The sequence below is a fragment of the Cryptotermes secundus genome, unplaced genomic scaffold (assembly GCF_002891405.2).
Source record: "Cryptotermes secundus unplaced genomic scaffold, Csec_1.0 scaffold1670, whole genome shotgun sequence".
In the NCBI taxonomy this organism is placed as follows: domain Eukaryota; kingdom Metazoa; phylum Arthropoda; class Insecta; order Blattodea; family Kalotermitidae; genus Cryptotermes; species Cryptotermes secundus.
The window spans coordinates 152,379-167,821 of NW_019729935.1; the positions used below are offsets into that span (position 1 = coordinate 152,379).

Below are 15,443 nucleotides of genomic sequence, written 5' to 3' on the forward strand. Positions count from 1 at the left end.
CACTGAACTTGAGACCAATTTCGACTTGGGTCTTTCTATTATGGGGCTTTTTCTGTAACGCTTATTCACATATATTGTAGAATTATAAAGTTGATCAAACCATTTCCGCTTATACAGAAGAAAGAAAATGGAAGACGTAAATACTTTAGTCATTTGGCAGAATTTCATTTTTGAGCAGGAAACAATACTTGTTGACTGCCATGCCCTGAAGTGGAACATGAACCCATATTCCAAATGTTCAAGTGAACCAAGGTCATTTGCATCTTAGATCACAGGGCCACTGCAATCATCAAGAAACAGCAATATTTTCATGTATAATTAAAATATTTTTCATTCTGAAATCAATATAATGTACAATGTACAAATCTGTGTGTGTCCGAGACTAACACCCTTTCCATGTAAAATGTTTACGTCACTGAGATGAAGTTTCATTGTCCTTTCTAGGATCAATTACTACAAGAAACAAAAAGCTTGGATGTAACTGTAGCATTCCAATGATTGTGCAGTCTCGGACATGTACTGTCTTCTATACCCAAACACTGTGATCGTGGATTCAAACCATACTCACGCCTCTCATGTATGTCAACAGGCTTTGTGTGTCTGAACTGTTCTGTGTAGTTAAAGACCTGGTAGTCAGTTCCCCTACCCAACAAGTTTTACCACATGTCTATAAAGATTCCAAAATGCAGAAAAATAGAAGTCCTTGAACTTCACTTGTCTCAATACTATACTTTTCAACTAACATGAAATTCACATTTTTCTAAAACACTTTTCATTCATTACACAACTTTCCAGTGAAACAACGCTTTAATAAAATGAGCTGGTGTTGTGATATATGAAGTTATGTGGAGTACAAAATTCAGCATTTCTTTCACTTCACCTTTGTTTTATGTTCATGGTTATGATCTCCAGAAACTTGGCCATTTTCCCCTTTGCTTGCACTTTCAAACCCTGAAGTTGTAGCTGACACATGAGAAGTTGCACTTGGAGCTCGACTTGTGCCAAGGCTTGAGCAAGCAGAATCCAGGTTGGAAGTGGCACCATGTTGCCTGAAGGTGGGAGTGGAACCAGGGGACGGAGATGAAGTGATATCAGGAAGCTGAAGAAAACAAAACACAATATGGCTGACTGACTGCTCAGAAACCAAGAAAAGAAAACATCTCCAATATATTTTGCTAAGTTTTACACGTAGAAGTTTTTAGAATTCTCTGATAAACGGTGTTTCATATGGAGTTTAGATGTTATATATATACCAACCACAAAATAAATGTACACTGAGCATATGTACCCTTATTTTACATGATACTTGCTCTACATACAGAAACACCCTTTCTGAAAAGTATTATGAATTCTGGGAGAAAAAGACGCTGTAATCTTAAAACACATTTACGAGTGATCCAAATGGGGTTTTGAAACATGGGATGTATGTTAAAAAAAAAAATCAAAACTATCCCTGTAACAGGCCGTGAAGGCCCACAGGGTTGTGAGACGTTGAGGGTACCACATTATCCAGACAATCAGCTCAAAGATGGCGGTAAGATTGTCAGCCTTACAGGCTGGCCGCGCTTCACTCCCTTTGAAAATTATTTAATTAATTCCTGGTACTCATTTCTGTTAGAGGCAGAGTAAACCCCAGGGCTATTGTGTGACTGGAAGGATTAGGTCGATTGAAAAAAATCCAAAGACCTCATCGGGATGTGAACCCGCGACCTTCGGCTTGTAGCATAGCCCCTCAACCAACTACGCTACCACGTGCCCCCCATGGCATGTACGAATATGTACAAATTTTGTACTGTGACTGTATTGCATGTTGATGGGTCCATTGTTTTTATGTATTTTGACATGTTCTATATCCTATGGCATGTGTGACCTGAAAGGATCTGTGGAATTTAAAATAAAGTGAAAGTGAAATGAATTCAGAATGCACAACATAATCACTTTATTCTAATTACTGAAGGTTTCGAGAATGGCACATGCAAAAGAGCACCTGCTATGATTTTTCTCTTTCACTCTCTTGCATGTGCCATTTACCTCTTGTTTGTACTACCTCCTTAATTTCTCTCCTGGTTTTCTACCTCTCTTGGGTACAAGGTTTCATATGATAACAAACAAACCACTTTATTTTTTCCACTAATCTGATCTCTCTCCAGCATTATTTCATTCACACTCTATCCTCCATTTTCTCTGTCTCTCTTCATCTGTCTCCCACTTTTCTATGTCAAGTTCTTGCTGTATATATTGTCACACACATTGTCACACTGTTTTCCTTCTCATTCATTCAGAAGCTACTCACTCACCTCTGGTGACAAATGCGTTCTCTGGTCTTAAACTAGACAATAACTTTAAACAAAAGTGAGTCAAAATAATTGAGGAATAAAAGAAGTTCCATGTAGAATCCATAATAAAACCTACTCTGAATTATGAGGACTTCCTGTCTTATAAATTTTGTGCTGTGAACGTTATATTCATGAAATGTAATCCATTACCCACCCATGAAATTAAATTTAGACACTGGCTCAGCATGTTTATCTGCTGAGTTTCCAGAAAGATGAAAACCTCAAATCCTACTCATGGTGGTATTTTTATATTATTTACAATCACACTCACAGTGACAGTGCCACTGCTGACGACGATATAGATTTGATCAAGGGAGAGACTATTTAAATGTGCATTCTAACTGTATTCAATTTGTCGGACATAACCTCATAATACTTTCACTATGTTTATAACATTCCACTTGTAAACAATATTTCATATACAATTCATAAGGGTACATTCACAATTCATCTTCATATCAAATTTCAGTTGAAATAGTGTGCCATCCATGTCAAACTTAAAAAGTTCAAACAGCTGTTACAGTGTTCTATTACATCATACAAAAAGAAAAAAAAATACTCTACAAAACTGTACATGTATCAAGAACTTATTATTACATAATTTCAGGAACCTACATTAAGCAGTGTTCATGTTGCTCCAATCTCACACACATCGTGATGTTATTACTGAATGCTGGTTAAGTAAAAACTAAAAGTTTTAGGTGGTATTCAACTATATATACTCACATAAAATTGAGTGAAAATTGTTCAACTACATCACAACTTGAAGAGAATCAAATGGGGACATGCACAAACACATGGGTGAACAGACAATCTGCTGTTACATATTTACCAGAAAACCAATATACCTACCTTTGTTGTAACAGGAACAAGTCTTGGAACTTCCCTTGTCACCACAAGCACCAGTTTGTAACCTGACTTTTTCAGCACTTCTACAGCATCATAATGATCAACATTAACCAAAGAATGGCCATTTACCGACAGCACTTTGTCACCCACCTAAAAGAAATATGACATAACACGATGTAAAACTCTTCCATTTAACCATTTAAAATCAAATTAAATGATGACCAATGACTACCCATAATTGTGAAGCTGACAGAAATATTTTACTTTTAATTTCTCAATCGCACGAATGTCGGGGGGGGGGGGCAAGAGCCTATACCTCCCTAAGTATTTGGGTCTGAAAGGACAAACTAACAATAATTTTTTGGAAAAACTAATTACCTACTTTCCTTTCACTGCAATTTGAGTCTCTGATGCCATAAATAGAAAGAAAATTTTAGTAAGTATGCATAATGAAGTCAATACAAAAATATTATTGGGGGGGGCTGCAGTGTTTGCATTTGTGATTGGAGTCATTTATGAAGTGTGCAACACAGAGATGGCCTCAGGTGGCATGCCATACACACGAAGTCTCAAGATGATTGATTCAGGGTACTACCTCAAAAATCTGAGAGGCTACAATGTTGGTATTACTGATGGGAGGAATTTATGTTGTATGCCATTGAGATGGGCACAGGTGGCATCATATAAGTACTAAATTCCATAATGATGGGTTTTATCTTTTTCAAATATTGGAAGTAAGATAAAACTGCATCAAAATCGATCAATCACACAATCAATATATCACCATAATCATCTCATCACACAGCATGTATATAATACAGTAAATGCTCAATTCAGAACATGCTTTTCTTTTTTCCAGCAATATGATCAGTATGAGACATTTGATGGTTCAATAACTGGCAAGAAAACAGCGTAAATATACATGTAGTTTACAGCAGATTTTCATGCCTTTATGTGTATACAGGTTGCAATTTTACAGCACAGACTCTATGTGCAGCCTCAATAATATCCAGGTTATCACACACTTTAACTTATTAAACATCCTATGGTCATTTCTGACCAACTATGGATCCATGGAATGTAGGGGGGAGGGGGAGGAAGAGAGAAAGAGAGAGAATGTGTGTGCATGCTTATGTATGTATGTATGTATGTATGTATGTGCGTACGTAAGCTTGCATGCATGTACCAACATACACTTATGTTCACCCCACTGTGATAAGGTCAGTGTGCTTTCATCCTTCTTTCGAAGAACCTGGTGGGATTACTGTACACTAAAAAACAAAGGCACTGGTGCACCCATAATATTACACAAAATTGTTTCAGGGTACTATAGTAAGTCCATGTGACACATTTACTAGTGGCTATATGGATACATTTGAAATTGCCTTAGTGTGTCACACTCAAAATACAGCAAAATACACATACAGCAGTCACAATTCCCACTTTACCCATAACAAACACTGTATCCTTCAAATGTTGTAGCCTCATTTCAGATGCTATTTTGCCATTTTGCCTGGAGGACTGAATAAAAACACAGAAATCATAAAAATTTTAAACAGGGACCTCCCAAATACAATGAACGACAGCCACAAACTCAAACACGACATGTGATTCATGTTGAAATTGTAATCCACCATGCCCTATCAGAAAATTATGTTTTTTGGTGAATAAAAGTTTATGCTTATGGTCTGTATGTTCACATGCCTTGCATAAAAAAGAAATAAACAATTCTGTATGTCATCACATTCTAGACACATACCCAATTTTTGTCAGAAGTAGGTTATTTGATAAATCTGTTATATTGTGTCATTTATCAGTAATTAATTAAATGGATGATTAAATTACATACCCTGAGATCTGCAAGGTCTGCTGGTCCACCCTCAGATACCCTTGAGATGAAGATTCCTTCATCATCTCCTTTGAAAGGAGTGGAACCCCTGCCACCTGCTATTGAGAGACCAAGGCCGGCAGCTGTTCGTTCAATGTGGATCTCATATTGCTCTTCTCTGACTTCAATATTTGTATCCAAATCTGAAATGTTACATGATAATAAGAAATCCAGAAAAGCATGCCCACAATGTTTCCACTAACATTGTTATTTAAATGGAATTTAGAGCAACAGAATACAAAGATGTGAACAGGATTGAACTATGTAAGATTTGAGGTTTTCACGGTGGTGACTATGAAGAAAGCAGTCTTCTGGGATGTGGCAGCATGTAAATATTGTGTTAACCGACGTTTCGGAGGAACGTATCGCCTCCATCTTCAGGGTAGAAGAAAAAAGAATTAGTCTGTTAGCACCTGCTCATGCCGGTTCCTTGCTTGCAGATTTTCTTCTATTTTCTTCTACCCTGAAGATGGAGGCGATATGTTCCTCCGAAACATCGGTTAACACAATATCTAGATGGCACTACATCCCAGAAGACTGCTTTCTTCAGGACTGAACTAGTTCAGGATAGGGTCCAATGGCAGGAATTCTGTAACCCTGATTTAAAAATAGGACATTTCTTGACCAGATGAAAAACAATCAACTATTCAAGAAAGACAACAGAATGGAGTGGTTAAGACAGAAATGCATCTCAGAGAAATTATACATAAATCAGAAGTCAAGATGTGAAATAAAATAAAATGCCTAACATTCAGTCCAATGGTGGGTTTATTAATTAGTTAATCTGATGGTTATGTTTATAAAGTTTCCATCTGGCATGCAACCTCAAGTATTTAAACCTGCAAAGTACCAAAAATACTTTCCACATACAACTTGGCATGTTCCAGAAGACAGTGTGGGTATCTCACTTGTGATTCCAGCATGTCAACTGCATCAGCAGACCAACAACAAATAGTACAGGCTGTGTTGTGTAACAGCTACAAAACAGGTGATGACTAAGCCAGTGGTCACACCCATGAACTTCATGTGTTTACTTTCACCAAACTTTGCTTAGTCAGCTGACACAATAAAGAGAGAGAGCCTCCCACTACATTACATACTCACTCACTGCTCTCTCAAGGTTTCATATACATCGTGTGTGTGTGTGTGTGTGTGGGGGGGGGGCAGTGGGAGAAAACAAGTGAGTTCAATGCAGAAATGGAAGTTACGCCTGAATTTAACAGGACAGAGATAAATCTTTATACATAATAACAAGCTGTGTGGTTTTCATGCCACTTGCAAGAAAGTGATTTTTTCTCTATCACTCCAAACAAAGAAAAGCCTTCGCATATGTGACATGAACACTCAAATGTATGATACAAAAAGTGATAAAAAATAAAAGAAAATATTATAACAAGAATTCATGATATGAGTGACTTGCCCCTCCCCCTACACCTGCTAATGAAGGAGGTGACATTCCATTCACACATCAAATCATCAGAAATAAAGCAACATAACTTCATGGAGACTGAAGTTCACACTGTCACTCAAATGACTTATGAAGAACTAACAACAGGCCCATGGTTAAGGAACTATTGGAGGGCTATAGAGATTCAGCATGGACACAACACAAGTCAGTCAGTTCAGTATCTGATCATCTGATGATGATGAACAACAACAACAAAAGTCAGTCATTTCTTTGGCAGAGAATCAAACAGGATAACTACTGAATAAAAAAAACACGTGACAGCTGTGTCATCTTACTCAGTATAAGGTTCTATTTAGACATGGTAAGATATTCCTGCTGTATAACTGCTTTACAAAATGAAGCTCATGGAAATTTTTACAAACTTCAATAGAATCTTGTAAACATGTCACCTTCCTCCTATCGAGGACTGAGTACAAACATATTTATTCATACTCTCCACAAGTTACAAAACATATCTGCCACAATGAAGGTGCTCAGTACAGTATTGTAAAATACACCCTCTTTGCACTCTATTAACACAGTCACTGTGGTATATTTAAATTAAATATAAATAAATAAAATTAAAAGGAAGTTTAACAACACTGTACTCTTTTTCTGTGAATTTAATGTGGATTTCAATAACTCTGGAAAAAATTTGGAAGATAATACAAATATCTTACTCTAGAATAAATTTGGAAGACATTACAAATATCTTAACTTTCTTACTTACTCATGGAACTGAGCCCTTCTGGAGGAGCTGCCAATTCTGCAGCTACTCAAGAATTTCCCAGCATTTTATGGAACCCCAAGGTTCATTACCATGTTCACAAGAGCCCTCCACTGGTCCCTATCCTGAGCCAGATCAATCCAATCCATACCATCCCATCCTATCTCTCTAAGATCCATTTTAATACTGTCCACCCACCTATGTCTTGGTAATCCCAGTGGTCTCTTTCCTTCTGGCTTTCCCACCAATATCCTATATGCATTCCTCATCTCCCCCCGTTAGTGCTACATGCCCTGCTCACCTCATCCTCCTTGACTTGATCATTCCAATTATACTTGGAAGAGAATAAAAGTTATGAAACTCCTCATTACAAATATCTTAATCATTTTTAAAAATGGAATATGTTCAATCAAGATGAGAAGCAGTAAATGATGGTGTAAGAGATGTCATATATAAACTAGGAGAAGCAACATAACTGAAGACAATCAGCAGATGCTAAACATGTATGCTACAGTACAGCAAAACAACACAGTGAACAGTGCTGATGGAATTATTATACTGCATATATTCAACAATCATCACACAACTGTTCCCATTTGCACCTGTTAAAAGCCATTTAGCTGAACAGTGCGACAATGGCAGTTAAGAGTACAGTGACGTTGGGCTCACTGTTCTGCTAAATGGCTTCAGCCTCTAAAAACTGCCTTCAGATGTTGTAATAAAATCCTGCAGTGTTACTATGTCATTTAACCTTTAAGGGACACATGTTATATAAATCTACAGCAAGCAGAACCCCACTATGGCTGAATGTTATATTTATATGAGGTATGACACTGCTCTCTTTGGGAGTGATGACAGTTTGATCTTGGGTTTGAAACCAAAACAAACCCATGCAAGGTCATGTCAGTGGTTCATTCCTTAGCTCTGAACAATGAAATCATTTATCACAGTACTGGATACTATTTATGTCTAGATATGACTGTCTATGACCTGGTTAGCCAAATAGAGCCCAGCTGTGTTTTGAGAACTTGAGGAGTAAATATTCATCTGTGCCCTTGAAGAGCTTTCAAGAAAGTGTGAAGTGTTCAAGGAATGGTTTTCAGTACTGAATTATCTTATGTCTCTTTATCATTTAAAAAGTCAGTATCAGACTCATATATTTCTTTATATATCATTTTTATTTTGTCTTTTGGCATTAAAATCTTCAACAATTTACCACCAAATATCACAACTCTTATAGATAAACAGGGACAATTTAAAGTAGCACTAAAGAGATACTTAATTACACACTCCTTTTACTCTGTTGAGGAATTTATGCTTCCAAACAACATAAAGTGTATGTAATGTTTTCTCTTGTTTGGAACACAGAAAAAAAAAACTAGTATATGTTAATGTATGGATTTATGATGGATATTTTACTACTTTTGTGAAATCCTTACTATTTATGTGAACTTGAATTGTGCATGTATATATGTATTGTATGATTTTTGACTAATTCCACATCCGGTAGGTCATCTGACTAACTCATGGATCTATGGAATGCTATGTATGTATGTATGTATGTATGTATGTATGTATGTATGTATGTATGTATAAACCTACTGAGCCAGTATTACTTTGTGAGTAAAAGGCATCTTCGCCACTGTGACTTTCGGTATCAGCGTCAGACTGGCGCTCGTTTCGACTAGTATTATAATTACTCTGCATCACTATTGTGCGAGTATTACTAACAGGTGAGTGTGTCGCTTTGTCAATCAACATAACTTATCTGATTCTGCTGGAAACCCCCTTCCCCCAAGATGATTCTTCAATCGCACAAGGCAAATATCATGGTCAGTGGCGTTTCTTGAGGGAGGCCAAGGTTATCTGGGGACCAACTGAGTCGACTGGAGGTGAAACATTCATAACACTGGCAAACCAAGGGGAAACAAACCCGCTGTCATGTGTGTTCGCTAAATAAGGAAAGCAAGAGCACCATTTTCTATTGTAAAAAGTGTGATGTTGCACTGTGTGTCGCGGACTACTTCAAGAAGTGGCACACGCACGTCAGAGTGTGAGGTATCATAAATTGTGAAGTGACGCAGTTCAAACTCACATACAGTCTGAACAAAATATTACTGTATATAGTGTGATTATATTTACAATATCACCAAGTCTCAAGTTCAAAAAAAAAAAAAAACTACAGGTAAGTCCTCTGGAATTTCATAACACAATAAAGATTATATTTTGCATTTCATGACGAAATAATCACAGTTAATTTTCGTTTTTAAAAATTGCTCTTTTGTGTATATGTAGAAAATTTTATTGTATTTTGCTTTGTTTTTAGTTCGTTTTGCTATGTTGCATAGAACGGAAAATATGTAGTTTCTTTTCTGAAAGTTTGCAATGTTAAAGACTGAGGGTGATTTAAATTCTGGCCACAGAGGGCTGCCAGCAATTTAAAAGTCCATATGTTAAAGGTTAAGGGGATGATGTCATTCAGCAAACTGTAATTCTCAACGAGCTTCATAGCTTTCCCACCTTCCTCGAAGTCATTATCTGCATGAGGAATATGCACATTATAAATGGCATATATTTCTTGTTTATTCTTTAATTAAATAAATACGCGTTTCCTTGTACTCTGGATACCATGTCTCCTCATTTTGGTTCCTGATGTTTAGGAGTGAAATTATGTGGCATCTACTTCCTGTTGTCATGAAATGTATCACATGCACTGATTTACCTCTAGCAGAGATCAATAAAAATTTCAGAGAGATAAAGTGGTTGTCAATGAATAGTTTGCACCCAACTCCTTTGGCTATCTGAATCAGTTTGAATATGACCCATGTTGTGACTGTTACATCTGTGTTTGCCATGCGTCTCTCTTTCCCAGTGTAATCAGAAACTTTCCTTTCTAGTATTGATGGCTTCTGATTTCCCACAAAATGAAAGTTTTCATACTACTGATATGGGATCATGTGGCATCACACTGGAATAGAGAGGAACATAATAAAATTCATCTTTGGTCCAACATAGTTTCATACTAGTTTCATGCAAGAAATGCATATAGGTCATTCAGGCTCATTTGCTTGGAAATCTCTTTGTTCTTGTTTGGGCATCCTGCTGCATACAGTGATTGGTCTCTTGTACAATAACTGGTAGAATGGTCTGAAAACACAGCATAAAGAAATCTTGTCATGAATTTTAAGAAATACTGGGGACAGTGGCTTTGTTTAGTCCATTTTGCTGCCACACATAGCTGTACACAGCTGTCTTATCAGAAGGAAGTTTATGGTATCATTCTAAACTATCTTAATTTTCTTTGGATGATGAATCTTCAAATGGATTAGCTTTGAACCCTTCTTCTGTGTCAACATCATCATATCATTCTTAGGACCATCCTGTGCACTTGCTAAATCAACCAATATATGTGTGCACTTCACTGATTGTGGTTCAGAGCTCTGCTCAAAGTATGAAATGTTGAAACAAAAAGAAGCAGAAAGTTGAAAAAACACTACAATATAATATTCATCAGCAACATGCATCACCTGCTTGGCTTATTTCGCTGCATCTCTGAGACTTTCTCACACAAGATGAATGCAGAAATTGCCCATGATTAGTAAAAATCCATCATTGAACACTGTAAACCATAATTATTAGCACAATGTATTGCCTCTTCACTTCTTCCCCTGTGTTTGCCAGAATGTTTCATAAGAACATGCACACAGAAAATTATAAATAACTGGTAACAATCAGCCACTGAACACTATGACACCACACTGATCATAAGCATTACTTCCCTTCCCTTGCCTTCACAAGTTTTACTTCCCTCACATACATTATCAGATCTTAAAAACAATCCTGCAGCTACAGATGCTAAAAATAGAAGAAGAAAAATACTCCTGCTGAGTGGATTCAGACACTCAATAAATTGCAAAAAATGATTAGAAGAGCTGTTTACAAGCAAACATAAATCAGATGCATAAAGATACTACTGAAACCTTGAACAGGATACCATGCTTTGTTTGGGTTAAGCAGGTTCAATGGTGAGAGTCCTGCGTGTACAACTTTAATTAACTGAATCAAATAAATGTGCAAGGGCACTGCATTAGTTCCAGAAACAAGGTCAGCCAAACAAACTGTTCTTGAGTAAGTGAATATTACTTATTTTGTTAAATAAGAGGGCTATTATTAAGAATGATGTATATTATGTACTTACCATCCCAAATGCGAACTTTCTTTGGTACTGCCACAAAACCTCTTGTAGGTGCTGCATTTTGATTTCTCTGACACCTTACAATAGCAGACATTCTCAATTCCATGCCATCCTTTTCGGGTTTCCAATGTGCAAGATCTTCATTTTCAAACTGTGCTTGGCTAAATGTTTCACTCTTAATCTGCAAGTCACCCATTCTCCTTAGGACATTACTGCTACCATGTTTCTGATTGTCAATGCGTCCATTTGGAATTTGTGATAAATGACTTTCAGATACACTTCTACTGCTCCATGCCTCATCTCCTTCAGTGTGCGATCTTCTCCCAGCTGTTGCTCTACTACTACTACTACTTTCTGCAGAAACTGCACAGTCTTTAGTTGCGGCAATGTTTGGCTGCATCTGCTGATAATTTCTGCATTCAGCTACTTGCTTCAAGACATTACTGCCATCATCTTCGTGACTGTTAACACTTTCATTCAGTATATTCAGACTTCCCTTTTGTAACACATTATTCTCAGATATGTTTTTCCCACTGCTTGGTACGTCACCTGGTTCAGTGTGTGACCTTTTCTCAACAGCTACATTAATTTCACTTTCTACTGGAATCACTGGATTTCTAACAGCCACATTATTCCGTTTGTTTCGTTCGTAATGCTTCCTGAATAATGATTTCATTGCAGAATAAATAATATTATCTAAATCAGAAATTCTAAACATGCACCGTCCTCCTAACTCACACGTAGACGTATATGATATAATTTCATTTGACATACACAGCCTAGTGCTAAGAGCAACAGCCAACAACCTGTGACCTTCAATGTTTCACACCTCTACCTACAGTAATCACAATGCAAGTCAGGTGCACAAACAAACCATACCTTGGCTCTGTTCTCCAACTGACTCTGGTGGTGTAGGATAGAAGCCATCTTTATCTACATCATCCTCCTTTTTCTGCTTACTGATAGCCTGCAACAGTGCAGATAAGCAGAATATCATGATAGATAAACAAGACAGAGATAAAACTGTGTATGTAGCACTAACAGCCCATACAGACTGGAAACAAGAGATCTGCAAACTTACAAACCCAAACAATACAGCCTACACACATATGTAACATATTACCTATGAGAAGGCCAGTTTTATGACACACTTCTAAACAATAAACAAAAAGGTCTTAGAAGTTTTTCTGTAAAAATTTCTTTGAAAAACTTCTTAAAAATGTATTAGGATGATTAAATAAAAGAATGCTGAGGCGGTAGTTTTGTCTTGGTTTATTTATCTTTCCTTGTCAATTTAGAAGTTATAGAAATTTGTATTAAATAGCAAAATGATTAGAAACTGGAAAAACAGAAGGAACTGACCATGGCCTACTTTAATTACTACATCACCATTTTCCTTTGTGGAATGAGTAAAACTATGGAAAACTTGAGCCAGCTGATGCCCAGCTGCTATTTAAATCTCTCACCATGTTCAAATACATGAAATTGTACATAGCATACAGGGAACACATACATACCTTAAGGATAAAACCACCTAAGAGAGCTAGGCATATACAGGATAGATGTTTGAGAAATAGTGTAACGCTACTATAAAACCGATTGAACTACCTCAGGACTATGATCACCAGGCTTCTGTATTAGCAGTAAGGAAACTTGTAGTTTGACAATTAATTAATATGCATACGTACATAAGCATAAATAGTGTTTTCACTGATCATGCTCCACAAGTGCTTGAATTATGTGATGGAGTTTGATCTTAGACCTTATACTGATATATAAAAAACGAAAACCTTAAACTACTGTAACTGTCTATTTCATAAAAGATATGCATACTCTTGGCTCTGTAAAGTTAGTCATAGATGCTTGAATGACATGTTTTCAAGGAACCTAGAGTATCTTTCCTCTATATAAGTAAAGGGTGGTTCAAATATGACTGGGACTGATTTTTTTTAAAAACCATAATTGCCAGACACTTACTTGCACATGTCAGTCTTCAATGTACTCCCCTCCGGAGTCAACACATTTTTTCCAACGTTCTGGAAGCATCCTAATGCCCTTTTCAAAAAACGCTTGTGGTTGGCGGCATATCCACTCCCAAACAGTCTGGATGATGGCGTCGTCCACAAACCGCATGCCTTGCAAATCTGACTTGAGCCTTCCGAACAGGTAGAAATCACATGGGGCCAAATCGGGACTGTACAGCGGATGTGTCAGAAGGTTCCATTTCAATTTCCGGAGGGTTTCCATTGTTGTTTTGGCCGTATGGGGGCATGCATTGTCTTGAAGGAAGGCTACATGCTTTCAACCTGTCTTCCACTTGGATCAGAACTTTTCCTTCCCGTCTGTTGCCAGGAGGTCTGAGTAATAAGCTGCATTGACTGTTCTGGCATCTGTCAGAAAGTCTACATGGATACCCTGCCAGTCCCAGAAGAACGTTGCAATCACTTTTCCTGCTGAACGGCTCCTCTGTGCTCTCCTGGGTTTGGGAGAACTGGTATGCCACCTCTCGTGTGATGACTGCTGGGACTCGGGAATGAAGTAATGCACCCACGTTTCATTGGTGGTCACTATAGACTTCAAAAATGCATCACTGCCATCTTCAAACTGCTGTAGGAGACGACTGGCAGCTTGCATGTGCACCATTTTGTTCACATCCGTCAAAGTGCATGGTACCCACCGTGCATTCACCTTGCGATAGTGCAGGTGGTATTTCACGAGGTCTTCTACACTACCAACACTGATGGACAGCATTGCTCCAACTTCCTTTATAGTGATGCGCCTATTATCACGAATAAGCACGTCTGCACCATCAATGTTTGGCTTGGTGACAGATGTTCGCGGCCGACAATCATGCAGTTCATTCTCCACGCGCTCTCTGCCCTCTCTGAAGCACTTACACCACTCCAACACACGGGTCCGTGAGAGATACTCTTCCCCACACTGTTGTTGGAGTCTGTGGTGAATTTCAGCGGACAGGACGTTTTCTCCAGCGAGGAATTTGATCACAATGCATTGTTCCACGCTCCACGGTACCTTCTGTTCACTCATCACTCTAGCAATTCCCAGACAGGACTGAACAGGTTCTAACCCTTACAGGAGGGAGGGTGGAGGTTGTGGCTTCACTCTCTCAAGGTCGCACAGCTGCTGTGCAGTGCGGCTTGGTTTACACACAAATCAGTCCCAGTCATATTTGAACCACCTTGTAATAAAGAAACAAGGAGACCAAAAAAAAAAAGTTTATTTTTACCCAAACCTTCACTGGAAAATTTAAAAACAAATGGATGCTGATTCTATAATTATAACAGTAGCATGCTACAAAAATATGTTCATGACAAACCCGTCTTCCAAATCATGAATCAGAGATATGGAACACATCAGTTTCTTACGTGACAACTCTTCACATCGTTTTCATGATGCTCAAGGTTTCGTGGGTATAAGACTGAATTATTCAGTCTGCACTTGGTTTCTTCTAGCTTGTACAGAAAATAATACCCATTCTTACTTCCTCTTCACTGATACCCACCTACGAAAGTACATGACGCCACACCATAGAAGATTGTAATCAAGGAATATATTACTACTGGAAAAATTAAGTTTAAAATAAAGTGAACTATGAATTGCACTCACTGTCTTTTTACAGATGAAAAGACATTAATAATTAATATGAAATAACAGTATTGTAAAAATCTGGACACAGGTGGTGGCACTTGAATTAACATGCTGTAAGAACCCACAGTCTATAGTTAAAAATGAACTGCTATAATAGGAGCATCTGCCTCCCAAAAGCCAGTGTAATTTCTACATATTGTTATGCTTAGTAAGAAAGTAAACTTAAAGAACAGGAGTGGTAGTTTCTTCCTGGAATTATATCTTACATAGAATGTAATAATTTCAGCATTCCATATCGCCCCATGTTTACCAGCAAACAGGTCACTCACATTGCCAAAAGGGCATGTAGGTTTTCATTATCAAATAAATTTGTAGAGAAACTCAACTGAACG

The 15,443-nt window shown here is 37.6% G+C and overlaps 1 protein-coding gene across 6 annotated transcripts in view; it reads right to left on the reverse strand.

Moving 5' to 3' along the window:
• The window catches only part of LOC111865893 (protein lap4), a 221,069-nt gene that overhangs the window by 107,203 nt on the left and 98,423 nt on the right, over positions 1–15,443 (reverse strand). For all 6 annotated transcript variants that reach the window (XM_023854324.2, XM_023854326.2, XM_023854323.2 and 3 more), the window contains exons 15-18: positions 12,322–12,409; positions 5,035–5,216; positions 3,189–3,335; positions 881–1,099 (exon numbers count right to left, since the gene is read on the reverse strand). In XM_023854324.2, the coding sequence (XP_023710092.1) occupies positions 881–1,099; positions 3,189–3,335; positions 5,035–5,216; positions 12,322–12,409 (636 nt within the window). The remainder of the gene's footprint in view (positions 1–880; positions 1,100–3,188; positions 3,336–5,034; positions 5,217–12,321; positions 12,410–15,443) is intronic.